At 40.0% G+C, this 21,500-nt stretch overlaps 1 protein-coding gene across 1 annotated transcript in view; it reads left to right on the top strand.

The window, feature by feature from the left end:
* Positions 1 to 21,500, top strand: part of DMXL1 (Dmx like 1) — a gene marked incomplete at its 3' end in the record, with an annotated part of 125,600 nt that overhangs the window by 61,268 nt on the left and 42,832 nt on the right. The window contains exons 5-10 of the mRNA XM_088477714.1: positions 297 to 429; positions 7,358 to 7,424; positions 9,895 to 10,073; positions 10,907 to 11,096; positions 14,405 to 14,573; positions 17,788 to 18,000. Of these exons, the coding sequence (XP_088333840.1) occupies positions 297 to 429; positions 7,358 to 7,424; positions 9,895 to 10,073; positions 10,907 to 11,096; positions 14,405 to 14,573; positions 17,788 to 18,000 (951 nt within the window). The remainder of the gene's footprint in view (positions 1 to 296; positions 430 to 7,357; positions 7,425 to 9,894; positions 10,074 to 10,906; positions 11,097 to 14,404; positions 14,574 to 17,787; positions 18,001 to 21,500) is intronic.

The raw sequence follows: 21,500 nt of genomic DNA on the forward strand, positions 1-21,500 counted from the left end.
GCGGACATAATGACAATTATATATTCCGCACCAAATCCCCAAAAGGTTAATGCCTGTGTATCACATAACTTTACTTTGCCATTTATTACACAAAAATAAGACGACCTGAAGGTGGCCTATATGAAAACCTTCCCTACATCATTTCAGATAATTTTTTAGGAGCTTATCCTATCTTTGTGAGACTGATAACTTTTATTCTCACCCCTGCAGTGGTTTCTGTGAATTTTATGCTCTACTTTTCTTGTATGCATACTAGATAGTTTCTAATTTGTTTGTTTGTTTTTTTTATTGTTTAGGTACACGTCTGTTAACTGGTTCAAACAGCCTACAACTGTGGTCCAATAGTACCTTCGACCAGTTATCTAATGATGATTCTCAGGAAAAAACTGATGTTGACCTGGCAAAATGGCAGTGCATATGGCAGTGCAAGTAAGAAGTTGAAAATGCATTTGTGTAATCCAGATAGCCGTTGCAGTAATAATGCTATCATACAGATGCATGTATTGAACAAAAAATGAGAACACCGATATAAAGTTACTTTATAGGTTTCCAGAAAACAACAATTTGTTTATAGTGGGTGTAGTAGGTATTACCGCCAAATCCCGCCAGCGGCAGCCCGGCAAGGGTGAAAATCCCGATCATCCTTAAGGTAAGTATCACTAACCTAATTCCCCCCCCCTAACCGTCCCTTAGGGGTGCCTAACCTTAACCTCCCCTCCAAGTGCCTAACCCTAATCCCCCCTGTAAGTGCCTAAACCTAACCCCCCTTCCCCGCCGCCTAAACCTAAATCCCCCTGGGGGGTGCCTAACCCTAACCCCCCCTTCCCCTTGCCTTACCCTAACCTCCCGGGGGGCTAAGTCCCCCCTAGCGGCTGTTTGCGCCCCGGCATCACTTTGATCGGGATGCTGGGCGTCGGTCTTCCGGCATCTGGTTAATGACAGGCGTCTAGATTTAGACGCCTGTCACTAGTACCACGCCGGGATTAGAATGTCTGGAAGCCGGCGGTTGGGATTTAGACCGTCGGCTTCCAAACTTTATCCTGTTTATAGTCGACGCTTAGTCCATCCAATAATTTGTGTGTATGTATGTAATATATTATAAAAAGAGGCGTTTACCAAAGTCTGTAGAAGTACAAGGTGCACTGGATTTTGCAATATGCAGTCGTTTTGCAGGGAACGCCAGTCTTCAAACCATTTTACAACCAGGCTTGTTCTTTGGTTTGAATCATTGATGTCCCACCAGTGTTACATTTAAGGAAGATAATCCCTCAGTGTTTTTAGCGATTAGTGTTCACGACAAACACTGCAAACCCTATTAAAACGTGAAAAAATACAGCTTTGATGTTAATCCAATACAAATCAATGGTCTTTCCAGTTACCTGGCATTTCATTAGCAAGTTTATACATTTCAAACACTGTACATTCCTCTCCAGCGATTAAGAGTATTACAATATGAACTTGTCTCATGTGATCTGGAACAGGAATAGTGCAATATGTGTAAAAATACCTGTGGCTTTCCTGTTCTTAAAATGTATGTTAATGGACCATCTGGAATACGCACGGTTTGCAAATATCCTTCATTCAGTAATAGATTAGTTCTGGTGATCTATATAATGAATAGCCAGACACTTTGCTAGCATGTCAAAATAGTGAGGAGCAGCCTACATATACTGAGTATTACCCCTGATCCAAAAATAAATATAATACAAAGTATTGGTAAAACGTATGGCAACATCACTAAAGATGACCTGTCTATACAATATATTGATTTATGCTAATGCTTCCTATGAAACCCCTTTAGGACAACACTGATCAGAGAATTATTTTGTACAGTTAAAGATACATTCATGATTACTGCAATCTGACTGGAGTATGGTATATAGTTTTATTCATACGCCGGAGGCTAAAAGGTTCTTTATTTTAGAACCATACAATTACTCATCTATTTGTGAAAAACATAGTTAAGGACAATCCACTTTCCTTTACTGTTCAGTAGTCTATTTTGCACCACGAGCTTGAAAACATGCATTGCTACGAATGAACAGGAGTTTATTTCAATCTGCTTTCCTGATTGTCTAGACTTAACCAGACCTGACTAGTCCCAATACATGAAAAGATATTATTTGTAGTCTGGTGCTTTCAACTTGCACTTAGAATTAATGCATTGGTATCACAATCCTGTAGTGTGTTTCTGCTTAATGTTGCCCCTTGTTGCTGTCACCCCCCTGGATTCTAAGTGCTGGCATCACCTTTATTTCTTCAGAAGGGAATATTCAAATCGTACATCTAGAAACCACTATGGTCATTCAATTGTTATGAGCATGGATTACTCAACTTGTAATGGAAACTATAAAATAATTCTTGGGCCATGTCTTGGGTAACCCAGAAGTTTTCCTGAAAGCATGAAGAACCACAATATGCAGGTCCTGAAGATACATAAGAGGAAAGCTTATAGAGAAATAACATATAGTTTGGCTATAGTTCTATATTATAAAGAACAATCCCGAAGACTACAACTGCTATCAAATCCTGGTAACTATGGATAGTTGCGATAAAGTAGACATTCACAGTGGATTCTGGTTAAAGGCTTTGAAGAGATCATAGTACAGTTAGACACTCATGTCCGATTGTCAATGGACAAAACCTTCTTCCCTTTGTCTGCAAAGAATATTCCACTGTGGCATTACACATGTTCTTTGCCTGTATGTTTCTCAAGCAGCTCATGTAGCCATGGGTCATTCAGAAATTTCAGTACAAGATTAAAGCAGAAATCCTAATTCCACATCTTTAAAATTGGAAGGTGTTGTTTATGGACCTGGTACATCAATCGGGTGCCTACCATTAGCAACTGAAATTAAGAGGATTCTCCAATTTTAATTATCAGGACACAATAACACATATTTTAAGAGTCTAGAATGCATTCTTAAATCGGTACAAGATTAGAAATCTGGTGCCATCAGACTGTCCTCCCTTCTGTTTTTTTTTATTTAACAAACCTGTTTCCTTTCGTGAGTGACATGCCTTAAGTTTCCATCTACTACACAGACAAGGCAATTCTTACTTTTCGAAAGTAGAGCTCTGAATTAATGGATGTTTGGAGCTCAGTGTTTCAAATTAACAATCTGCTTGTCATATGCTGAATAACCTGTTACGCTAATGCTAAACAAACACAGGAATATCTGCTTCCACTATATCATAAGTACAATTATGGAGTGCTATCTCTAAAGGACATCCCAAACACAAGTGAATCATGTCTGAATGCGCAAACTTCCAATTCAGTTGCAAAGTTATTCCTCTATCATTACGCTTCCTCAGCGACCGATCCTAACCAGTGGCGGATTTTACATAGGGGCTGCAGGGCTGCAGCCCTCCCAGTAAAATCTGCTACTTCAGTGAGCCAGTTGCAGTCCGTGACTTCTCTGGCTTCACTGTGACTGGAGGTGGCTTCCTATTGGAAGTGACACCTGCCAGTCACGTAAAGGACAGGCAGCCCCAGGTGGAGGTCTCTCCTCTCCCTAGGACTGCCAGTCCTGGCTGCAATAAGCAGAGTGCGTCTTCCAGCAGAAGCCGCTGGTCTGCCTTTCGGGCAGCCCTAAAGGGCTTCTTGGGGCTGCAGACAATGCCACTCATTCTACAGTCCCGAACAGATTCATTGTACAGGCATCGGGACCCATCCGGCCACGGTCCAGACCAGCGGCAGAGGCAGGTAGGAGGGCAGGATCAGCTGTTGATCCTAACACACACACACACACCTTTTGGCCAAACTACCAGCCCCACCACTGGTAGCTATAATATCCATTTCTCTGTATTCCATGTATGCAATTTTTACAACTAAACTAGTCGTGAAAACATAGATGACTCTTAATTCTCAACATTTGGAATTCCCATTAATTGATTAGGTGGTTACCAAACTTTCTAGAATTGCAGCGTTCTAGAGAATTTTAATTTCACGGCACCCCTAGGCCAAAAGTTTCCCATTGAGATAATCAGCAAAGATTATTAAAATAAGAAAATTGTCCTCATCTGTCATCCCTAGGTACAGATATTTTGGTGAACATTGGTGCATTTCTGTTTGTCCATATAGCTTCTGCTTGGCAGCAACCAGTACTGGTTTTACCAATCACATTGACCAGAAGAGAAGGAAAGTAATGTGTAGAGAGGGTGGAAGACAATGGGTGAATAGTGTGATGGCAGTAGACAGTGGGTTGTGGGAGCAGATGTGATAGGGTGAAAATATTAGGCACACCTACAAAGCAGGAATAGAGGGGCACACAAGAGACAGACACATACAGGTTGTTAACAGACTGCCCCAAAGATAGCGATAGACACACAGGTAGACCTAGAGAGAGAGATGGGCACAGAGGGGGTTCTAAAATACAGACAGAGGTGGTGGGGAATGGAGTCAGGGGTGGGCAAGTGAGGAGAGGGGGACCCCCTTACATTAATATCTGCCTGGAATCTGTGTTTAGGAAGCCGTGAGTAGAAAAAGGGAGGGGAAATGGGAACACGCTGCCTCTCTACGGAAACAGCAAGTGGCACAATTTTACAAAGATGCCAGCCCAAATAATTTGGTTTGGGAATGGACAATTCACCTGTGCCACCCCTGTAAGTCCACTGCAGCACCCAGTTTGGGAACCACTAGTTTTAGAGGTTAGTAGTTTTGAATCCAAACTTGTGATGGCCAAACCCAAAGTGCAGTCAATTCTTTTGCTGTCTTCAGACTTATAAAAAATTTTGAGATTTATCTTGCTTTTAGCATCCTCTTTAGTAGCTTTAGTACCATATATAGGCAGAAAAAGTATTGGCAAGAGTCCTCTTGCTTACAGTAAATAAGAACACACATAAGACCATTTTAAAGGACTTAATAAAATAATAAAAACTGCTTTATTTTTATATTTGTTGTTCCTGCATGCCATTTATATGAATACTGAAATAAGACCAGAAAGGCTTTGCAAACTTCAGTGGAGCAATTCCATCAGTGTGTCTATATGTGAGATTGGTTGTACTGTGTATTAACTTATATTATATTCCACTCTGTTTAGCAGTATGCTGGAGACATAACCCAATACTATTATTCCCACAGTTAGCAATGACATGGAGGTGCTTGTGTGGTCATTTAACACTAGAAAAAATTAATATACGCCATTCATTTGCATTACAAAATGAAGCACCTCGCTCAGATGGAATGCTAACAGATACATGCATAAACCATAGATGTTATGGGATATCATTTACTTTATAATCTAATGCCTGGCAGGCTCAATCTATAGCCCCCTATGTGTCTAGCATAGTATTATTTTCAAAATTAAAAAACTAATTGAAATACCAGTTGGAAAGCAACACAGACAGACTGGGGCTGTGGTATATTTTGTTGACATGAGAATTCCTTTAGCCTAGCCCTAAACCTCTGCTGCCACAGCCTGACTCTCTGGTCCCTAGCGAATTTTGACATTTCATGTGTCGAAACTGTCTGATGTCGACATGTCCAATGCCTATATTACAAGAGGGTATCAAAAAATTTTAATTATCACCATAAAGTTTTTCAGATATCCAGATGTTCGATCAACATAATCATTGATCTTTATGTGCATGATGTTGTAAATTACAGCTACTTATGTCAACTTGTTTCATTTCTGGAGCTGGTAGATGTCAGTAACCTGCATGATGGACAAAATTGAAGCCTGCAGTGTTAAGTTCCTCCCATTTGAAATGTAATAGCGCCTGCCAAATCTAAGATGAAATGGTGACTGTTTATGGTGATGAAAGTTCATCACATGACACTGTTGTGAGGTGGAAAAGGAACTTGCAAACTGGATACATGTCCCTCTCAGATGAGCCTTGATCTGGGAGACCCTCAATCACGGATGATTTTGACACTGTGAAGAAAGAGGAGTCTTTTTTTCCTCAATGACCGACAAATAACCATTGAAGTGATCATGCAAGAAGTTGCTCTTAGTTATGGTAGTGTGTGGAAGATTATGCATGAGCAACTGCACATATTTAAAGTGTCATCACGATGGGTTCCCCACTTGCTGACCCTATTCCACAAGCAAACTCAATGTGAGCTTTCGCAATGGATGTTTCTTTGCATGTCTCATGACTATGGATGAATGCTGGGTCTACCTCTACGATCTGGAGACCAAAGAAATGAGCAAGGAGTGGAACCACTCCTCCTCACCCCCTCCCAAAAAAGCCAAGGTGCAAAAATCGTCATGGAAGGTCATGCTGTCCGTTTTTTGGGACTATCGTGGCGTAATCCCTACCGATTACCTTCTGAAGGGTCAGACCATCAACAGCGCTTACTATTGCACCCTTCTGCAGAAATTGCGAGATGCCATGAAAGAAAAATGCCATGGTATGATCAGCAAAGGCATAAGTCTTTTAGCCGACAATGCACCCGAACTTTCTGGTCAAGCATCCACTGTGTAAGCCAACGGGTATGGCTATGAAATTTTGCCCCATCCCCCCTATTCACTTGATTTCGCACCCAGCGACGCCTTTGTCTTCCCTGAAATGAAGAAGCCACTTTATTTTGTAATCCTGGAAGTGGAACGGTGGTTCTCAAGGCAATGGTAGGACTTCATGTTGTGTTGTGTAAGATCAAGAAACGCTGGCAGAAATGTGTGGCTCTGCAGGATGACTACGAGGGAAGACTTAAGTTCAATATACCACATTTAACTTTCTATCTCATTCTGTTCATAGTGGTAATTGAAACTTTGATGCCCCATCGTATTAATGTCGACATTGACTGCATCCCTACAGACTGATATCTCTCAAATGTGCGGGATAGTCCATATCTATGTTGATCAGATTGATGCCATATTTACAAATACCACATTAATTCTGGACATAATAAATTTCTCTCATTGGATGCTGCCAAAACGTTCTATCAAATTACTGTTTTTTTGGCCCATGGAATCATTTCAATTTGGACAGCTTTGCATTAAATGGGCAAAAATGTAAAAGTGAGCAAAGAAATACAATAACTTTTCTTTTTATTGTTAACCGGTAAAGTTTATCTGTGTTAAGCCCCCACATCTGCTTTATTTACTTTTCCCATAGTCACCTGCCATTACTTTCTGCAGTCATCTGCAAACTTAATTGTTTGTGGTGTACCTAAAAACTAGATGGCAAGTCTACAATTGGAACAATATCACACTGGTCTTGGACTTAAACAGATTTTAATCTGAGCACAGGAGATCATTGCCACTGGCTGTTCCAGGATGTACTGTATTAATTATTGCCTAGGTGCTGGTGGTATTGACCCATAGTGGTCAACCTCTTTTAACGCATTTGTTTTTATTTATTTAACTTATAAGCAGGGTTTTAATTTAGCAACATTTATTGTCTTTTGCAGAACAGCATTTTCAGTGCATTTGATGAAATTTTCCCCCGATGGAGAATTTTTTGCAACTGCTGGAAAGGTGAGATGCTCATTTTGTCTGCTTGCCTGACTGTGTAAACCTGTGCCATTTTATTTCTTGTGCCCATGGGCTTTAGCACATTCATCTACTCTCTGTTGCATATTTCAGAGGAAATGAGCTGGAAGCTCACATAGAGGTCATTGGACTTTTTGAAGAGATGCCTTAAAGTTAATCTCTGGGAAGGGGAAGGGAAGAACATATTCTATCTTTGCACCATCTCTTTTCTGTTATTCATTTTATGAAGACAGCCATGTGCATTGTAAAATCATCTCTTCCTACAGCTCTGTTCTCTCAATGTGAGCTAATATCCTGTTTAAGTACTGTAAGTTGTGTTTTCTGCTTTTTACGCTTGGCTTTCAATGTCAATAACTTGATGTAGTCACTGACCATGTTTAATTCAGCACAGGCACTGTAGTAAGAAATGTATGGTTAGAGCATTATAACACAGTAAGACTGGTGGTGCACAGGTGATTTTCAGTCTCTCAGATACTAATTACTTCAGAAAACGCAGTGCAGCATTATGCTTTTTTGTGTTTTTGAGATTAGTTTCCATAGGAAAAAATTTAATTTGTGTTCTCTTTCATTCCAACTTTCTTGCCCAGAATTGCTTAAGTTCTTCATCCCAATAAACTGTCCATGAAAGCAATTAATCACTTAAAGTTCTTGCAAGGTTTATATGTGGCAATACGCAGTTCAAATAGATCCCCACAAATTCTATTTACAAATATACTTGTATAACAAAACACATGGAAAACTGTGTGTAACAATATGGATGATTAGTTATATTTACCAATCGCAGCTCAATAAGTCTAGGCAGACATCACAACTGGGCAGGCATTTGTGAAGTTGGGGTTTGCGGTCCCTGTGGCCAGGGTACAGGTCGGTCGGCAGGTCATCCGTACACACAGGCAGATGTACCCATATATCTGGCTGTGCTGCAGGGCCGTCCTGGTATGTCTGCTAATGATGTTGTTCAGACACATCGCCTGGTCTATACACACGGACACATGGCTGTACTAACAACATTTTGCATAGTGTGTATCCAGCTTAAAAATGACCTGTGGAATCTAACTCAAACATCAAGTGTAAGTATTCAACAGTTGATAACAAGGTTTGTACATATGAAGTCCATCTCATAAGACACTTGCAAATTATCCAGGTAATTTAGCACAAAAATCCTATCTTGTTTCTAAATATAATGCTTTTTCATACTGAAGTACAGTATTTTTCATAATGAACATTTTGATGTTTGCACAAGTATTAAATTTTATACTTCTGCAGTACAAGTAATTTACAAACAGTGTGTAAAACAGAATTGCACATGCCTACATTCACCCCCATGGGATGTAGTTAATATGCTGGCGGACGAGATGCCGGCCGCTGATATACTGACGCTGGAATCCCACCGCCTGGCAAAATGCTGACGCCGTAATCCAGAAGGGGATCAGGATACCGGCGTCTGCATCCCGACTGCCGAAATCCCGAATGAAGGATCCTGGTAAGTATCATGGGAGGTGTTAGGCTTAGGGGAATGGGTATGATTCCCGTCAGCGGCAGCCCGACAGGAGCAGAGTGCGAAGCAGCGGAAGCCCGACAGCGCTGGAAATCCCGATCGTGGCTAGGTAAGTATCTGCTAACCTAACCTAACCCTCCTTAGGGGTGCCTAACCCTAACCACCCCCTTCCCCGCTTCCTAAACCTAAGTCCCCCGGGGGGGTGCCTAACCCTAAGTCCCCCCCCCCCGGGGGTGCCTAACCCTCCATCTCCCTAGCCTAACTCTCCCGGGGGGGTGCCTAACCCTAGGTTCCCCTCGGGAGCCCTAAACCTAACCCTCCCCCCCCGCGGCTGTCCGCTCGCGGCGCCCAGCATCACTACGATCGTGATGTTGGGCGCCGGTTTCCCGGCGTCGGGGAAATGCGGGCGTCTACATCTAGACGCCCGGCATTTCACCCATGCCGGGATCAGACAGTCGGGAAGCCGGTTGCCGGTATTTAGGCAGTCGGCTTCCCGATTGCTTTCCGGCTTAGGAAACCCCAGGGGGGAAATTAGGGTTAACCTGCGGGGAGGGGGGTTAGGCACCACCGGGGGAGGTTAGGGTTAGACACCCCCCTGGGAAGGTTAGGTTTAGGATGCTGGAAGGGGGGGGGGGGGGGCTTAGGGACCACCCAGGGAGGTTAGGCACCACTTAGGGAGGGTTAGGGTTAGAGGGGGGAGAGGTATAGGGTACTTACCTGCCCCTGTCGGAATGTTCAATCATCGGGCTTCCGGTGTCTGGATTCAGCCGCCGGTATTTCATACCCGTTCCCATCCACATACATCGTTTTATCTCTCACATATCCCCTTAAAAGAGAGAGCCACAAAGATGGACAATATAGTTAAGTGCTTACCAGAATGGTGGACGTTGTCTAGAAGTTTGTACTTTTCCCCATCATTTTTGTAACCTGTACTTTTTAATCAACCTTTTTCCACAGGATGACTGCCTTGTTAAGGTCTGGTACAATGCTGAAAGCTGGCATTCTGCAGTTACATCTCCTGTTACAAGCCCAGAGAAAGAAGGTCAAGGAGAAATTGACTATTCTTTTATCTACCTTGCTCATCCTCGAGCAGTAAATGGGTTTTCATGGCGAAAGACAAGTAAATCTATGCCGCGGTCAGTACGATTTTTAAGGCTATAACTGTGTATCTGTCATATAAATGTTTTTATAAATGAGTAGCTTTTTCAAGTAGAATTAAGATCCATGTGTCAACAATATGAACTCGCCAGTGCAACATACAGATGTGTCCACATACATCTTGCCTCCATGCGCTACAAGTCGCGTTAAACAGAACATAGAGTCTTTGAGTTGGCGAGTAGTGCATGCATGTGCAGCACTTATGGTAGCCTTGGACTTGCTGATATTGGGGCTGCATACAAACTTCCGTGCAGTTGCAATGGCACTTTGTGCCGCTCACAGTTAATTGCTTTGACTGAAGACTGCGACTGTGCTGAACTTAATCAGAAATATTCTATAAACATCATATTTATTTTTATTACTTTTATGCTATTTGTAGAGCACCAACACATTAAGCACCACTTTCCAGAGAATATACAACAATTGATTTAGCATACCAGTAGTTCTGAATACAGTGCTTCTGTTCAGCTGTTTGTATAGGACTGGACTGAGTGCGTCCTTCTGCACCGCTTCTGCTTTTAAATATACAGTGTGGTCTGGCATTAGCCAAAATCAACAACCCTGCTTTATGCATCTTCCCTGATGAAACACTTGCTTTATATATAGACAAGAAAAAGTTTTAGATTTTTTGCAAGTACTGCTATTCACGTAATATGTGAAGGAAAAACGTTGTGTGTTCTTGTTGTTATAACCAAGTTGATTTGCAAAATTATTTTAAGATACATTTGGTCATAGAATCACTAATAGGAATATTCAGTTAGACTGATCTTAAGTAAGAAATGCTTTGTGAGCCTTTTGCTTTGTTTTATAGAGGCTCTGTATGTAATGTCCTGCTGACTTGCTGCAAAGACAATGTTTGCCGTCTATGGGCAGAGACATTACTACCCAACGACAGCCTTTTATATGGAGATGGGTTCGGACAAAAAGTTGAGCCCGACAGCTTAAATAATAACTTCAAAAGAAATCCTTCAAGTAAAGAGCGTGTGCAAAGTGCTTTGGAGGTAAGAGCTGTGAGGATGCAAGTCTCAAGTCTGGCATAGGATGTTATTTGTGACATGATTTTAATTTGAAATGCATAAATCCATTGTCTCCTCTATAGACCTGCATTTTAACCCTATGATATTACCTTGAAGAAGAATGTACTGTCTCCCCTATTGAAGCCTTCCTTGGAGCAAGGCTTGATATTCAGTTGGTGGAAATTTGCCAAAATTGGCCCACAATTCTGTGTAATACGTAACAGTATATTGGCAACTATTTTATTACTTTTTCTTTTAAAAATCTTATGTCAAAACCTACAGCTGTGTCCTCACTCATCTTTACTGCAGTCGCGCCAAACAGAACCTCTCAGCGCACCTGGTCCCGTGAGACTCTGCTAGCACTGGTTGTCTTTGCAACTTTTTTTGCCGAAAATGTCGCGATGCGATGCGACTAGGACGCACCAGGAGACTGTGCTAATTAATTTTCTATTATATTTTAGATGTGACATTTGCATATCTGTGTGCGACTGAGTCTCTGAATCAGCATGTGAAGTGCTACGATGCAGCAACCGCAGAATATTTCAATGCCAAGTTCCATTTACAGTCTCAGTCGAACACAGATATACAAGTGACATATATCAAATTAATCAGCAGTCTCCTGGTGCTCCTAGTCCCATCACATTGCAACTTAGACACATTTTAGGCAAAAAAGACGCTCGCCAGGCATATCCCGCTGCATTGCGTATTGAGGGTAGATGAGCAAGGACACTTCTGTATCTTCTAAATCAATTTCCAGCCTTATTCATACATCCTGAGAAGTTTTGACACATTGTTTTATAATATTGACAAATGTATAAAAAATATTGGTTGCTTTATTTACATTACACACAATTTTCGTCTTTTTGTAAAACTGTGAAGTATCCATCCTTTTTTTTTTTAATGTATTAATAGTGTAACTCTTTTCACTTGACTTTGGTGCAGGAAATTATTGCCCCATCTAGCGCAATATAGTCTACCCACAATAGTGAAATAAACCTGATCAGTATGTACTCTGGTATTAATGCCCCAGCTAGACTTGGTGTGTGTGTGTATGTTGCCATAAGCTTAATGAGCTGATTGCATCCTGCAGTTGTGTTTACAGCTTTTAGGTAGCATCTGTTAAATAACTCTCTGAATACTTTCCATCAGGAATGGAGCAAGCTTGGTGTGTTTATCAATGATTCTTTGATTAGTCAAGTGTTCTTCACAACAGAGTTTATTATTTGTCAATTTAATAAGTGTATTGACAGAATCGGGTTGCTAAGTAACCTATCAAGGACACTATGAATTGTGGTTGTGTGATTTTGGTTAAGGTCTATAGACCTGTTTAGAGCTCTGGGCCTGATTCAGAGACGGACGCTCAGGGCGTTTTTTTGTTTTTTTTTGAGCGGCCTCCTGGCCGTTCGCACAGCTTGGATGACCACCCACACCTATTGCGAGCGGCCAGGATGATGGTCGCGATGGTCAAGACCATCGGGCTTGCAACGAGACCCTTGTGGTAGGGTCTCGTGGCCGCAAGCCCCAGAGAGCTTCTGGCTCTAATAGAGCCGGAAGCTCTCCCACTGACATCACTGGTGATGTCAGTGGGGCCGCCCACAAACGGCAGGCGTTCGCATGGGAACGCCTCCGTTTGTGAAGTCACCCCCCCCGCCACGCCTACAAAATGGGGTGAGCTGTCGATCAACATCGACAGTCACCCCTTTTGTAGTGCACCACGGTGCGAGTGCTTTTTGCGCTCGCTACGGGGCTCGCGCACGCCGCCTGGTACGCACTGGGCCACCATCGACCCGCTTGCGAGCTTGTCTGAATCAGGCCCTCTGTCTTTTAAGGGGCTTAATGGAAGATAGTATGTCTACATAACTTGCAAAATAGCAATTCAATCATTTATTTAAATGCATTCATGATTTATAGGTTTTATCAGCGCTAAATTAATAGCCTTAAAAGTAATACCTTTGGCGCACAAGCATAAATAACTCTCGATTCGTTATACAATCTATAAAAATAAGAGAATTTAATAAGAAATCCTCTAGTGAGTAATAGTCTTCGAGATCAAATATATCTCTTATGAATTAGGATAGCATAAAAATAGTCCCCACACTTACAAAGAACTCACAATCTGTTATCCTGTAGTCCTTCACTTTAAAAGTTGTATATTAGTATTCACGTTGCAATGGTGTTGGTACCGGTCATACGATATGCCAGTCTACAAGAAACAGGTAAGATTGGCAATACTTCTATTCTTTGAATGAGGAGACCGCTCCTGTGTTTGCCCCAGTACTCAGACTGCACCTGCAGAGGGGTTACTAGTTGTAACTGGTCCGAAGGTAAAACACGAACAGGCTTAAAGCAAATATATTTTTATGAAAAGTTCTCCTGTTCAGCTAGTATTCCTCCTCCTAACGCTTTTCAGCGCTCTGCGGTGCCGTTTTCAAAGGTTAATGGAGCAACAGAGTATTGTGCAAGGTTAGGATTTACTTCTTATATTCCCTCTTTTCTCAGACTTCTAGAAAATATAAAAAAAGCTTGTCAGTTAATAGTAATCAGCGTTAGATAATACATTGTTTATGCGATTTGTATATTTATGCTAGAATACATTTGCATCATGTTACTTTTAATAATAAGACAAAATATTAATCTTTCTAGTGAAACACTTTTTATAATGTTTACTGGAAAGATTATTTTTATATTGTTTTGTCTTTTCATAACCCGTATCTTGTGCATTGTGTTTAATAGCATTGATGATGGTGATTATTATTATTTTTATCTATAATATAATCTCCTTAATGTCTGTCTAGCAGTTGCTTACAAGAGCTGAGGGGAATTCTCCCCTTCCCCATAACTCAGTTGCTGCTAGGGAAAGAGAGGGCAGAAAGGAGAGGTCCCAAGAGAGATGCAAGAGGACAAGATGGCTGGGCAGAAATCAGGGGTCCGAGGAGGGGTGGGGTTCCAGGAGAAATAGGAGAGGTGATAAGGTACAAAGCAGAGGAGGGGTCCCAAGAGAGGGGACAATGTGCCAGGACAGAGGAGGGTCTCGGGAGGGGGGGACTAGGTGCTAGGGCATAGAGGGGAGGTATAGGGGGATACTCAATTCTGTACAAAGGTGTTTTTGTATCTCTGCAGCACTCCAAGCTTGTATGCCCTCTGTCTAGCTTTGTATTTAGCAGATTATTTAGCTGGCTCTTGCATACCTATGTTAATTCATGTTTGTGATTAGTTTTGTTTTTTGTGAACATTTTATATTTGCAATAAAGATTCCTCTTTTCTTTTTTTTTTTTTCTTTCATTTGTGGACAGTTAAATTTAAGGCATTTTCGTAGAAGCAGGAGGAGATCAATGGCATTAGTAGCACACACTGGATACCCACCTAACCAGCAGGATGCTCATGAGGTTCATCGGAATACACCTTTGAATGGCAATGCACTTTGTCATTTTCACATTGCTGCTAGCATCAACCCAGCAACAGGTGAGGCAATATTAACTAAAATAGATAATTGATCTCAAAAGAAAATCAGGCGCCTCAGACCACTGACAGCTCTGATTTAACCTGAATTGGAGAGCACCTGCTGGCATATAGGACAACCAGAATTAGTTGCAAGGTGCTGGTGTCCAAAACAGGATAAAAACTTGGAAAAATGTATAATTATTAAAACATAGCTGACATGATAGATTTGAATTGGATACCTTTGCCAGCAGGATTATCTGTGTTTGCCTCCCGCATCTTAATGTCATCGTTGCAGTCTTCTCCCGGCTCTTGCTGACTGCTGATGGGAGAGATTTGTTCCACCGGTCACAGCTACAACTTTCTGCCTGAGAATGGTTCTGGCTGCTAGCTTTGTATATCCAACGCTGCATCCCAAGTCCAGCATAATTCCTCCTGTGCCCTATTAAGATCATTACTGTGCCACTGTTTGGCCATACCATGTTTCTTTCACTTATTGCCGGCTGCTCAACAGGGCGTTACTTCACAGGACATCTTTCCTTTATCTGCTATTCAAATACATGAACTTGTTTGAACATGGGTAATACAGCCTGCGGCCACACAAGCTCGTGATCGTTTTCGATTGGTGAGCTGATTCTTATGAGTTTATGAATAGATTATGTTTTAGGGGCCATCTAATAATCCATTAACAATTATCTGCTGTGCTTTTGCTATTTCAAACTAAGACTGCACTCCTTTTATATAAGGAGCTCTTATTTTAAACATCTGAGACTTTTTACATTTTTAGAGTGACACACAGAGATACTGTGGGGGAGATGTACGAAGGGGCGATAATGGGGTTTAGTTACATTGTGTGTCGATACTGCTTCTCCGCCATGTATTTATTATAGTCCTTATCGGCGCTGCTATCTACAAGATGGCACGTCGATGTGCCTCCCAATGTATGAATGGTCAGTGGCACTGACCAATCCGACAGCTCCAGCTATCGATTTCAACAGCTGCAGCTGTCGTTGCCCCCACCTCGACAGGACAGCTCTGTCCCTGGCGGCTGCTGGGCTTCGGGTTGTGCACAGAAGATCTCGCAATGCTTGCAAGATCTCGCACATGGCCTCTGGAGAGGGGCGGGAGGTGAGACATAGCGCAGCTGCACTAGGCTTATGTGCTGTGGGCTCTGTCTGGGATCACTGGAAGGGGGCGTTTTCACTCCCCCACTTCGGCAGACGTAATGTTCACACACCTCGTTAGTACTGCATCCTGCTTCGCCTTGGTAAAGAGGCAAAGCATGAAGACTTATAGTGGCATGATTCGTGCCGGTATAATAAATCTCCCCCTGTGATATGTTACTGGCTGCTATATTTAGTTCATCTAACTTTGTTTAAATCTATCATGTCAGCTATTTTTATTGTTTGATTCATATTTTTTCTCCCAGGCGATTGTTATATATTTACCCATTTGTGTCTTATTTGTGTTTTAAGAAATATATCTAAATATACATTTTGCCCATTTTTTTACTACTGTTTTGTACACCAGCACCTTGTAAATAATTCTGGTTGTCCTAGAATAGATCATGTGAAAGATGTGTCCTGACAGTTTGTGTGTGTGTCAGCTCTTTGGGACAGTTTCAGAATTTATCAATTTACTTTACAAAGCCTTCGATTTATGTAATTGCACTGGACAGCTGAAGAATCAGTAACTTAAAGATAAATGTGATTTTTTTTTTTTTTATTATATATATTTGACTTTTTGAAAAAGTTAAAAAATCCCAGAAATCAATGGCAATGGCTATTACACTAAATTCAAGTGCTATAAACTTAGCTTGAACTTTTTTTTTTTTTAATAATACACAAAAAAATAGTGATTAATTGCTGCTGTTTGGATTTGACACTAATGCAAATATGAATAGAAATGGTGTTACAAAAACAGAGAAACAAAGTACCAAGCATCAAGAAATTAGAGCCCATACCTGTATAGAATTCTCTGGTGCCAGATTTGTACATTATTGAGAATAGGGTAGGCTAATGTGCTCTGATATCAATACATCTCGTGATATTAATAAGAGCAGCTTACAGGTAAGGATACCACTGTCCTTGAGAAATATAGTTTAGAACAACACCTAGGTATTGTTCTAAACTAGACTTTTCTAAACTATATTAAGCGCTCAATCATTAAGGATTGTGGTTTATAGTAGTAAGCGTCTGGTCTAATTTAATCTACTCAGTGTTAGAGGTGTTAATTGAATTAATTTGACTATATATATAAATGGCAAATAAACAATATTTTTTATATAAGTAGAGATATATGCCTCGGATGTTTAGTTCCTACTCAATCGTCAGGTGTTGAATACTTAAATCAATGTAGTTAGTGTCAATGCAAAAATAGTTATGTTTAGTGACTTTGTTTATTAGGGTTTATTCAACGAAATATAGTACTGTTACACAAAAGGGAAGGTGAGGGTATAGATATAATTCAAATAATTAAATTATAAAATATATTATTAAAAAAAAGATTTAAAAATATTGAAGAATAATATATTATGGTCCTGCAAATTGTTCCAAATGTCAAAAAACAAATACTTGATAAAAGTTAGTATAAAAATTAAAAATAAAAAGTAATGCTCACAATCTGTTGTACTGAAATAGGATAATGAGTAAAGCTTGGTTATAGATACATGTATATGAAAAAATAACCTTGTAAATAATTCTGGTTGTCCTAGAATAGATCATGTGAAAGATGTGTCCTGACAGTTTGTGTGTGAGTGTCAGCTCTTTGGGACAGTTTCCGAATTTATCAATTTACTTTACAAAGCCTTCAATTTATATAATTGCACTGGACAGCTGAAGAATCAGTAACTTAAAGAATTGATTTTTTTTTTTTTTTTTTAATATGTGACTTTTGAAAAATAAAAAAACAGAAATCAATGGCTATTACACAAAATTCAAGTAATTTTAATATGACTGAAAAAAATTGTGATTAATTGCTGCTGTTTGGATTTGACACTAATGCAAATATGATTAGAAATGGTGTTACAAAAACAGAGAAACAAAGTACCGAGTATCAAGAAAATAGAGCCCATACCTGTATAGAATTTATCTGGTGCCTGATTTATGCATTCACATCAGGGACTGTTTTACTGAACTTCAACACAAGTAAAATTGCTAACTTACAGTAGAAAAGACAATTTTATGTCTGCTTTTGTTTTTCCACATTAAAGTACTTCTTCCTCTGTTAATCCGTACAGACATTCCTCTTCTTCCTTCCATTTCATCAATGAGTCTCGGTGAAACTGAAGAAAAAAGTGGACCTTTTGTTGTACATTGGCTAAATAACAAGGAGTTGCATTTTTCTTTGTCTATGGAAGTCTTCCTTCAACAGCTCAAGAAGAGCTTTGAACAGCAGTCCTCCGAAGCTAGTACAGATGAAATAAACCAGGATGAAGGAAATTCAGACGAAGGTACCTCTGTCAACTACAAGCACTAGCACGCCTTTCCATTCAAATGTTTGACCGTGCATAATGGGAAATGTATTTGAGGATAAGCAAACTATTTTTATAGAACTTTTTCAAATGTAGTATTGTGGTGAATTCTTTGTTATTGAAATTTTTTGTGTAATGTGCAAAGTTGCGTCTTAGAGTTCAATATCTTATTACTTACACCAATAATCTAGACCGTCCACCAACTGATCAAGTCAACATGAGTCCCAATGCTTTTTAGTGCAGGACTGCTGGCACCTGGAAGTAAGGTGACATACGGATTGGATTGTGCAGTTATTGCTATGTAATCGGTACACCAAACCTAGAAGTCCAACTCCGATTTTTTTCTACTGTCTGACTCTGACTCCTACTTGTTCACAAATGGTAAATGTATATTTTACATGCATTCTAACTAGACTACAATTTGAACTGTAGGGTAATTAAAGCTGTGCGATATGAGGTGTAGCTATTAAATAATGTGACTGTACTTTACTAAACTGGACGGTACTAAAAATAAACCATACTGTGTGAGTTAAAAGGGAGTGGGGGAACGTTGAACTATCCCTAAACGGTTTTGCAAGTTTCGCCCCTCTCGCAGAGAGTTTTCTGTTACACAGCATTTGAAGAAGTTGTGTTTATCCCATGCATCATAAAAATACTTAGTTCAAAAGTAGAGGAAAATGTTACCTTAAATTTTTTCGTTGAATTGAACAAAAAGCCCACCGGATATTTCCGTATACTAACCGCGGCTTATGGGCAGATTTTATGACACGTGTTTGAGTGGTACAAAAGATTTAGTGGTGGTCGTGAGGATGTTGACGATAATGAACATCCCGAGTAGGCCTTGCACATCAAAAATAAATGAAAATGTGGAAAAAATTGTTCAAATTGACTGTCGACTCATCATCCGAATGATAGCAGAAATGGTAAACATCGACAAACTGTTAGGTGAGTTTTGCATCATGATCTTAACATGACATAAGTTTGTGCTAAGATGGTTCCAAGGCTTCTCATAGCCGAGCAGAAAGAAAATCAAAAGCGAATTTATACAGACATTTTGGAACAATTTCAAGTGGATTTGCATTTTTTAGATAGTTATTACCTGTGATGAAACATGGACCTTCCAGTACAATGCTGAGACAAAACGTCAGTCCATGCACTGGAAAACACAGTCACAAAGAGTGAAGAAAGCACGTCAAAGTATATTCAAAGCCATGTTAATTATTTTCTTTGATATCAAGGGTGTTATTTCGGAAGACTGTGTACCAGAAGGCGCAACAGTGAATCAACATTACTACAAAAATGTTCTAGCAACATTGCAGGAAAGAATCAGAAGAAAGAGGCCATAGTTGTGGAAAAATGAGTTTCATCCTCCTTCAGGACTGCTTCACAGCTTTTTCTGTGAAGCAGTTTTTGGCTGAAAAACAGATTGCAGTGTCAGAACACCCCCCATACTCGCCAGACCTAGCACCATGTGACTTCTTTCTTTTCCCTAAAGTCACATCTGTACTCAAGGTACCCGTTTTGCATATCTTACTGACAAAAAATAAGAAAATTATGGAGCTGTTGAGACAGCTGACAGATAATGAGCTACATCACAGCTTTGATCAATGGAAAATAAGAATGAAGCTGTGTGTGGATGCAAAAGGGCAGTACATAGAAGGAGAACAGAGTTCAAATGTACTTAATATAATTAAACATAAATTATAGCATCAGTCTCGTTATTTAATAGTTGCACCTCATATATGATTCATTAAGGTTCAAATAGTAGTTTAGGTAATGAGAAACTAGAAGAATACATGTAAACTAAGACAGCAGGATAGATTAATATCGCAGTGTAATGTGTGAAGGATGCATGTGGTAACTGGTAATTATAATGGCATAATATATTATTTTCAAATGGGGTGTGGTATAGTATTGAACCTCACTTGAATCTCTTTTGTGGAGAGGCGGTCTTTTCAGCCAAGGCTCACACCTTTTCATATTGCTCAATATAAATAAAGGACAAGGCTACATGCCACCAAAATAAAATTTCCAACAACAGCTTATGAGCTTTTTATTAGTGCAACCAGACATCCATGTAAACATCCTAGAAAAAAGCAAACGTTTCGGGACAGGCATGGCAGCATGAGGTAATTATAATGGCATAATGTATTATATTGTACTCTGGCACTGGAAAAATATCCCTGTTCTAAGTGAACTTAAGTTATATACCCATTTTCCACCAAAAACCCAGGTCTGACCAGGGTTTTCGGACATGCTTCCAACCCAGGTCAGACCGCGTTTACACTGCACCTTTTGATCCTGGTTATTTTTCGGTCAGCCCCGTTCACACTGAACCCGGGTCTGTTATAAAAAGTGGGAGGTGACTGCCCCACAGCCACTAATAAGCTCATTTTAGGCATGACCCGGGTTGGGCTATTTACACTGCACCATTACCCAGGTCCATTCCGGGTCCAACCCTAGTAGCTACCCAAGTTGGATTCCCTGGTCACTTAACGTGGGTTATTTTTCAGGGACCCTTTTTCCACTGAGCTGCTACTCGGGGAAGACCCAGCAATAACCTGGGTTTTTGCAGCAGTGGAAAAGGGGTAATACTGTACCTCTAGTTTGCAAACCCTGGTTTATTAAGGGCTTGAATTAGGGGTGATGAATGATTGCATACTTTTTGTTTTGTGTAGGATAGTAAATAAATATGAGATCGATCAAGATATAACATAAATAATATGTAAAAGTTTATTTAAATATTACAGCAATATCTAGGTGTTCAGTCCTTCACTCCAGAACAATTAGTAAATGCTGAGTGTTTCCTTCATCACTCAAAGAGCAGACGCAAATTCACATAATTGGTGTACATAATGAAATGCAAAGATATAATGGTATAACAAAGGATATATATTAATGTAAAAGCTTCTGTACTGATAAAATATCTACCAGTACCTAGTAATACATTGTACACAATAGTGGGGTTTTTTTTTTTTCAAATTTGTTAAATTAAAAATAAATAGTAAAATGAGTGTTTTCACTCAGATACTTGCAACACAGTTCTCAGTGCTCAGATTGCTTCCTCAGGCAATGATCATTTTAATTTTTTATTTATTTTTAATTTTGCTAATTAATTAAAATTATTTTTTTAATCTAATGTGAATGATGTTTTAAATGTGTATTACCAGGTGCTGGTAGATATTGCTGTACTATTAAATACAGTTTATATATTCGTTATCTTATATGTTGGTTGATCTCAAATATTTATTTGCTCTCCTACACAGAACGATAGTATACTATCATTCATCACCCCTAATTATAGCCCTTAATAACCCAGGGTTCGCATACTAGAGCTATAACTTAAAGCTCACTAAAGCTGCATACACACGTAAAGATTTTCTGTCCAACCATCTAACTAGTTGATTGGTTGGAATGAAAATCTGGTAAGGTATGACAAAAATTGTTGTTAGACAAGTTTGTTAAATGTTTGATCTAAC

This window comes from Taudactylus pleione, unplaced genomic scaffold (genome assembly GCF_031769625.1).
Source record: "Taudactylus pleione unplaced genomic scaffold, aTauple2 ptg000202l, whole genome shotgun sequence".
Classification (NCBI taxonomy): Eukaryota; Metazoa; Chordata; class Amphibia; order Anura; family Myobatrachidae; genus Taudactylus; species Taudactylus pleione.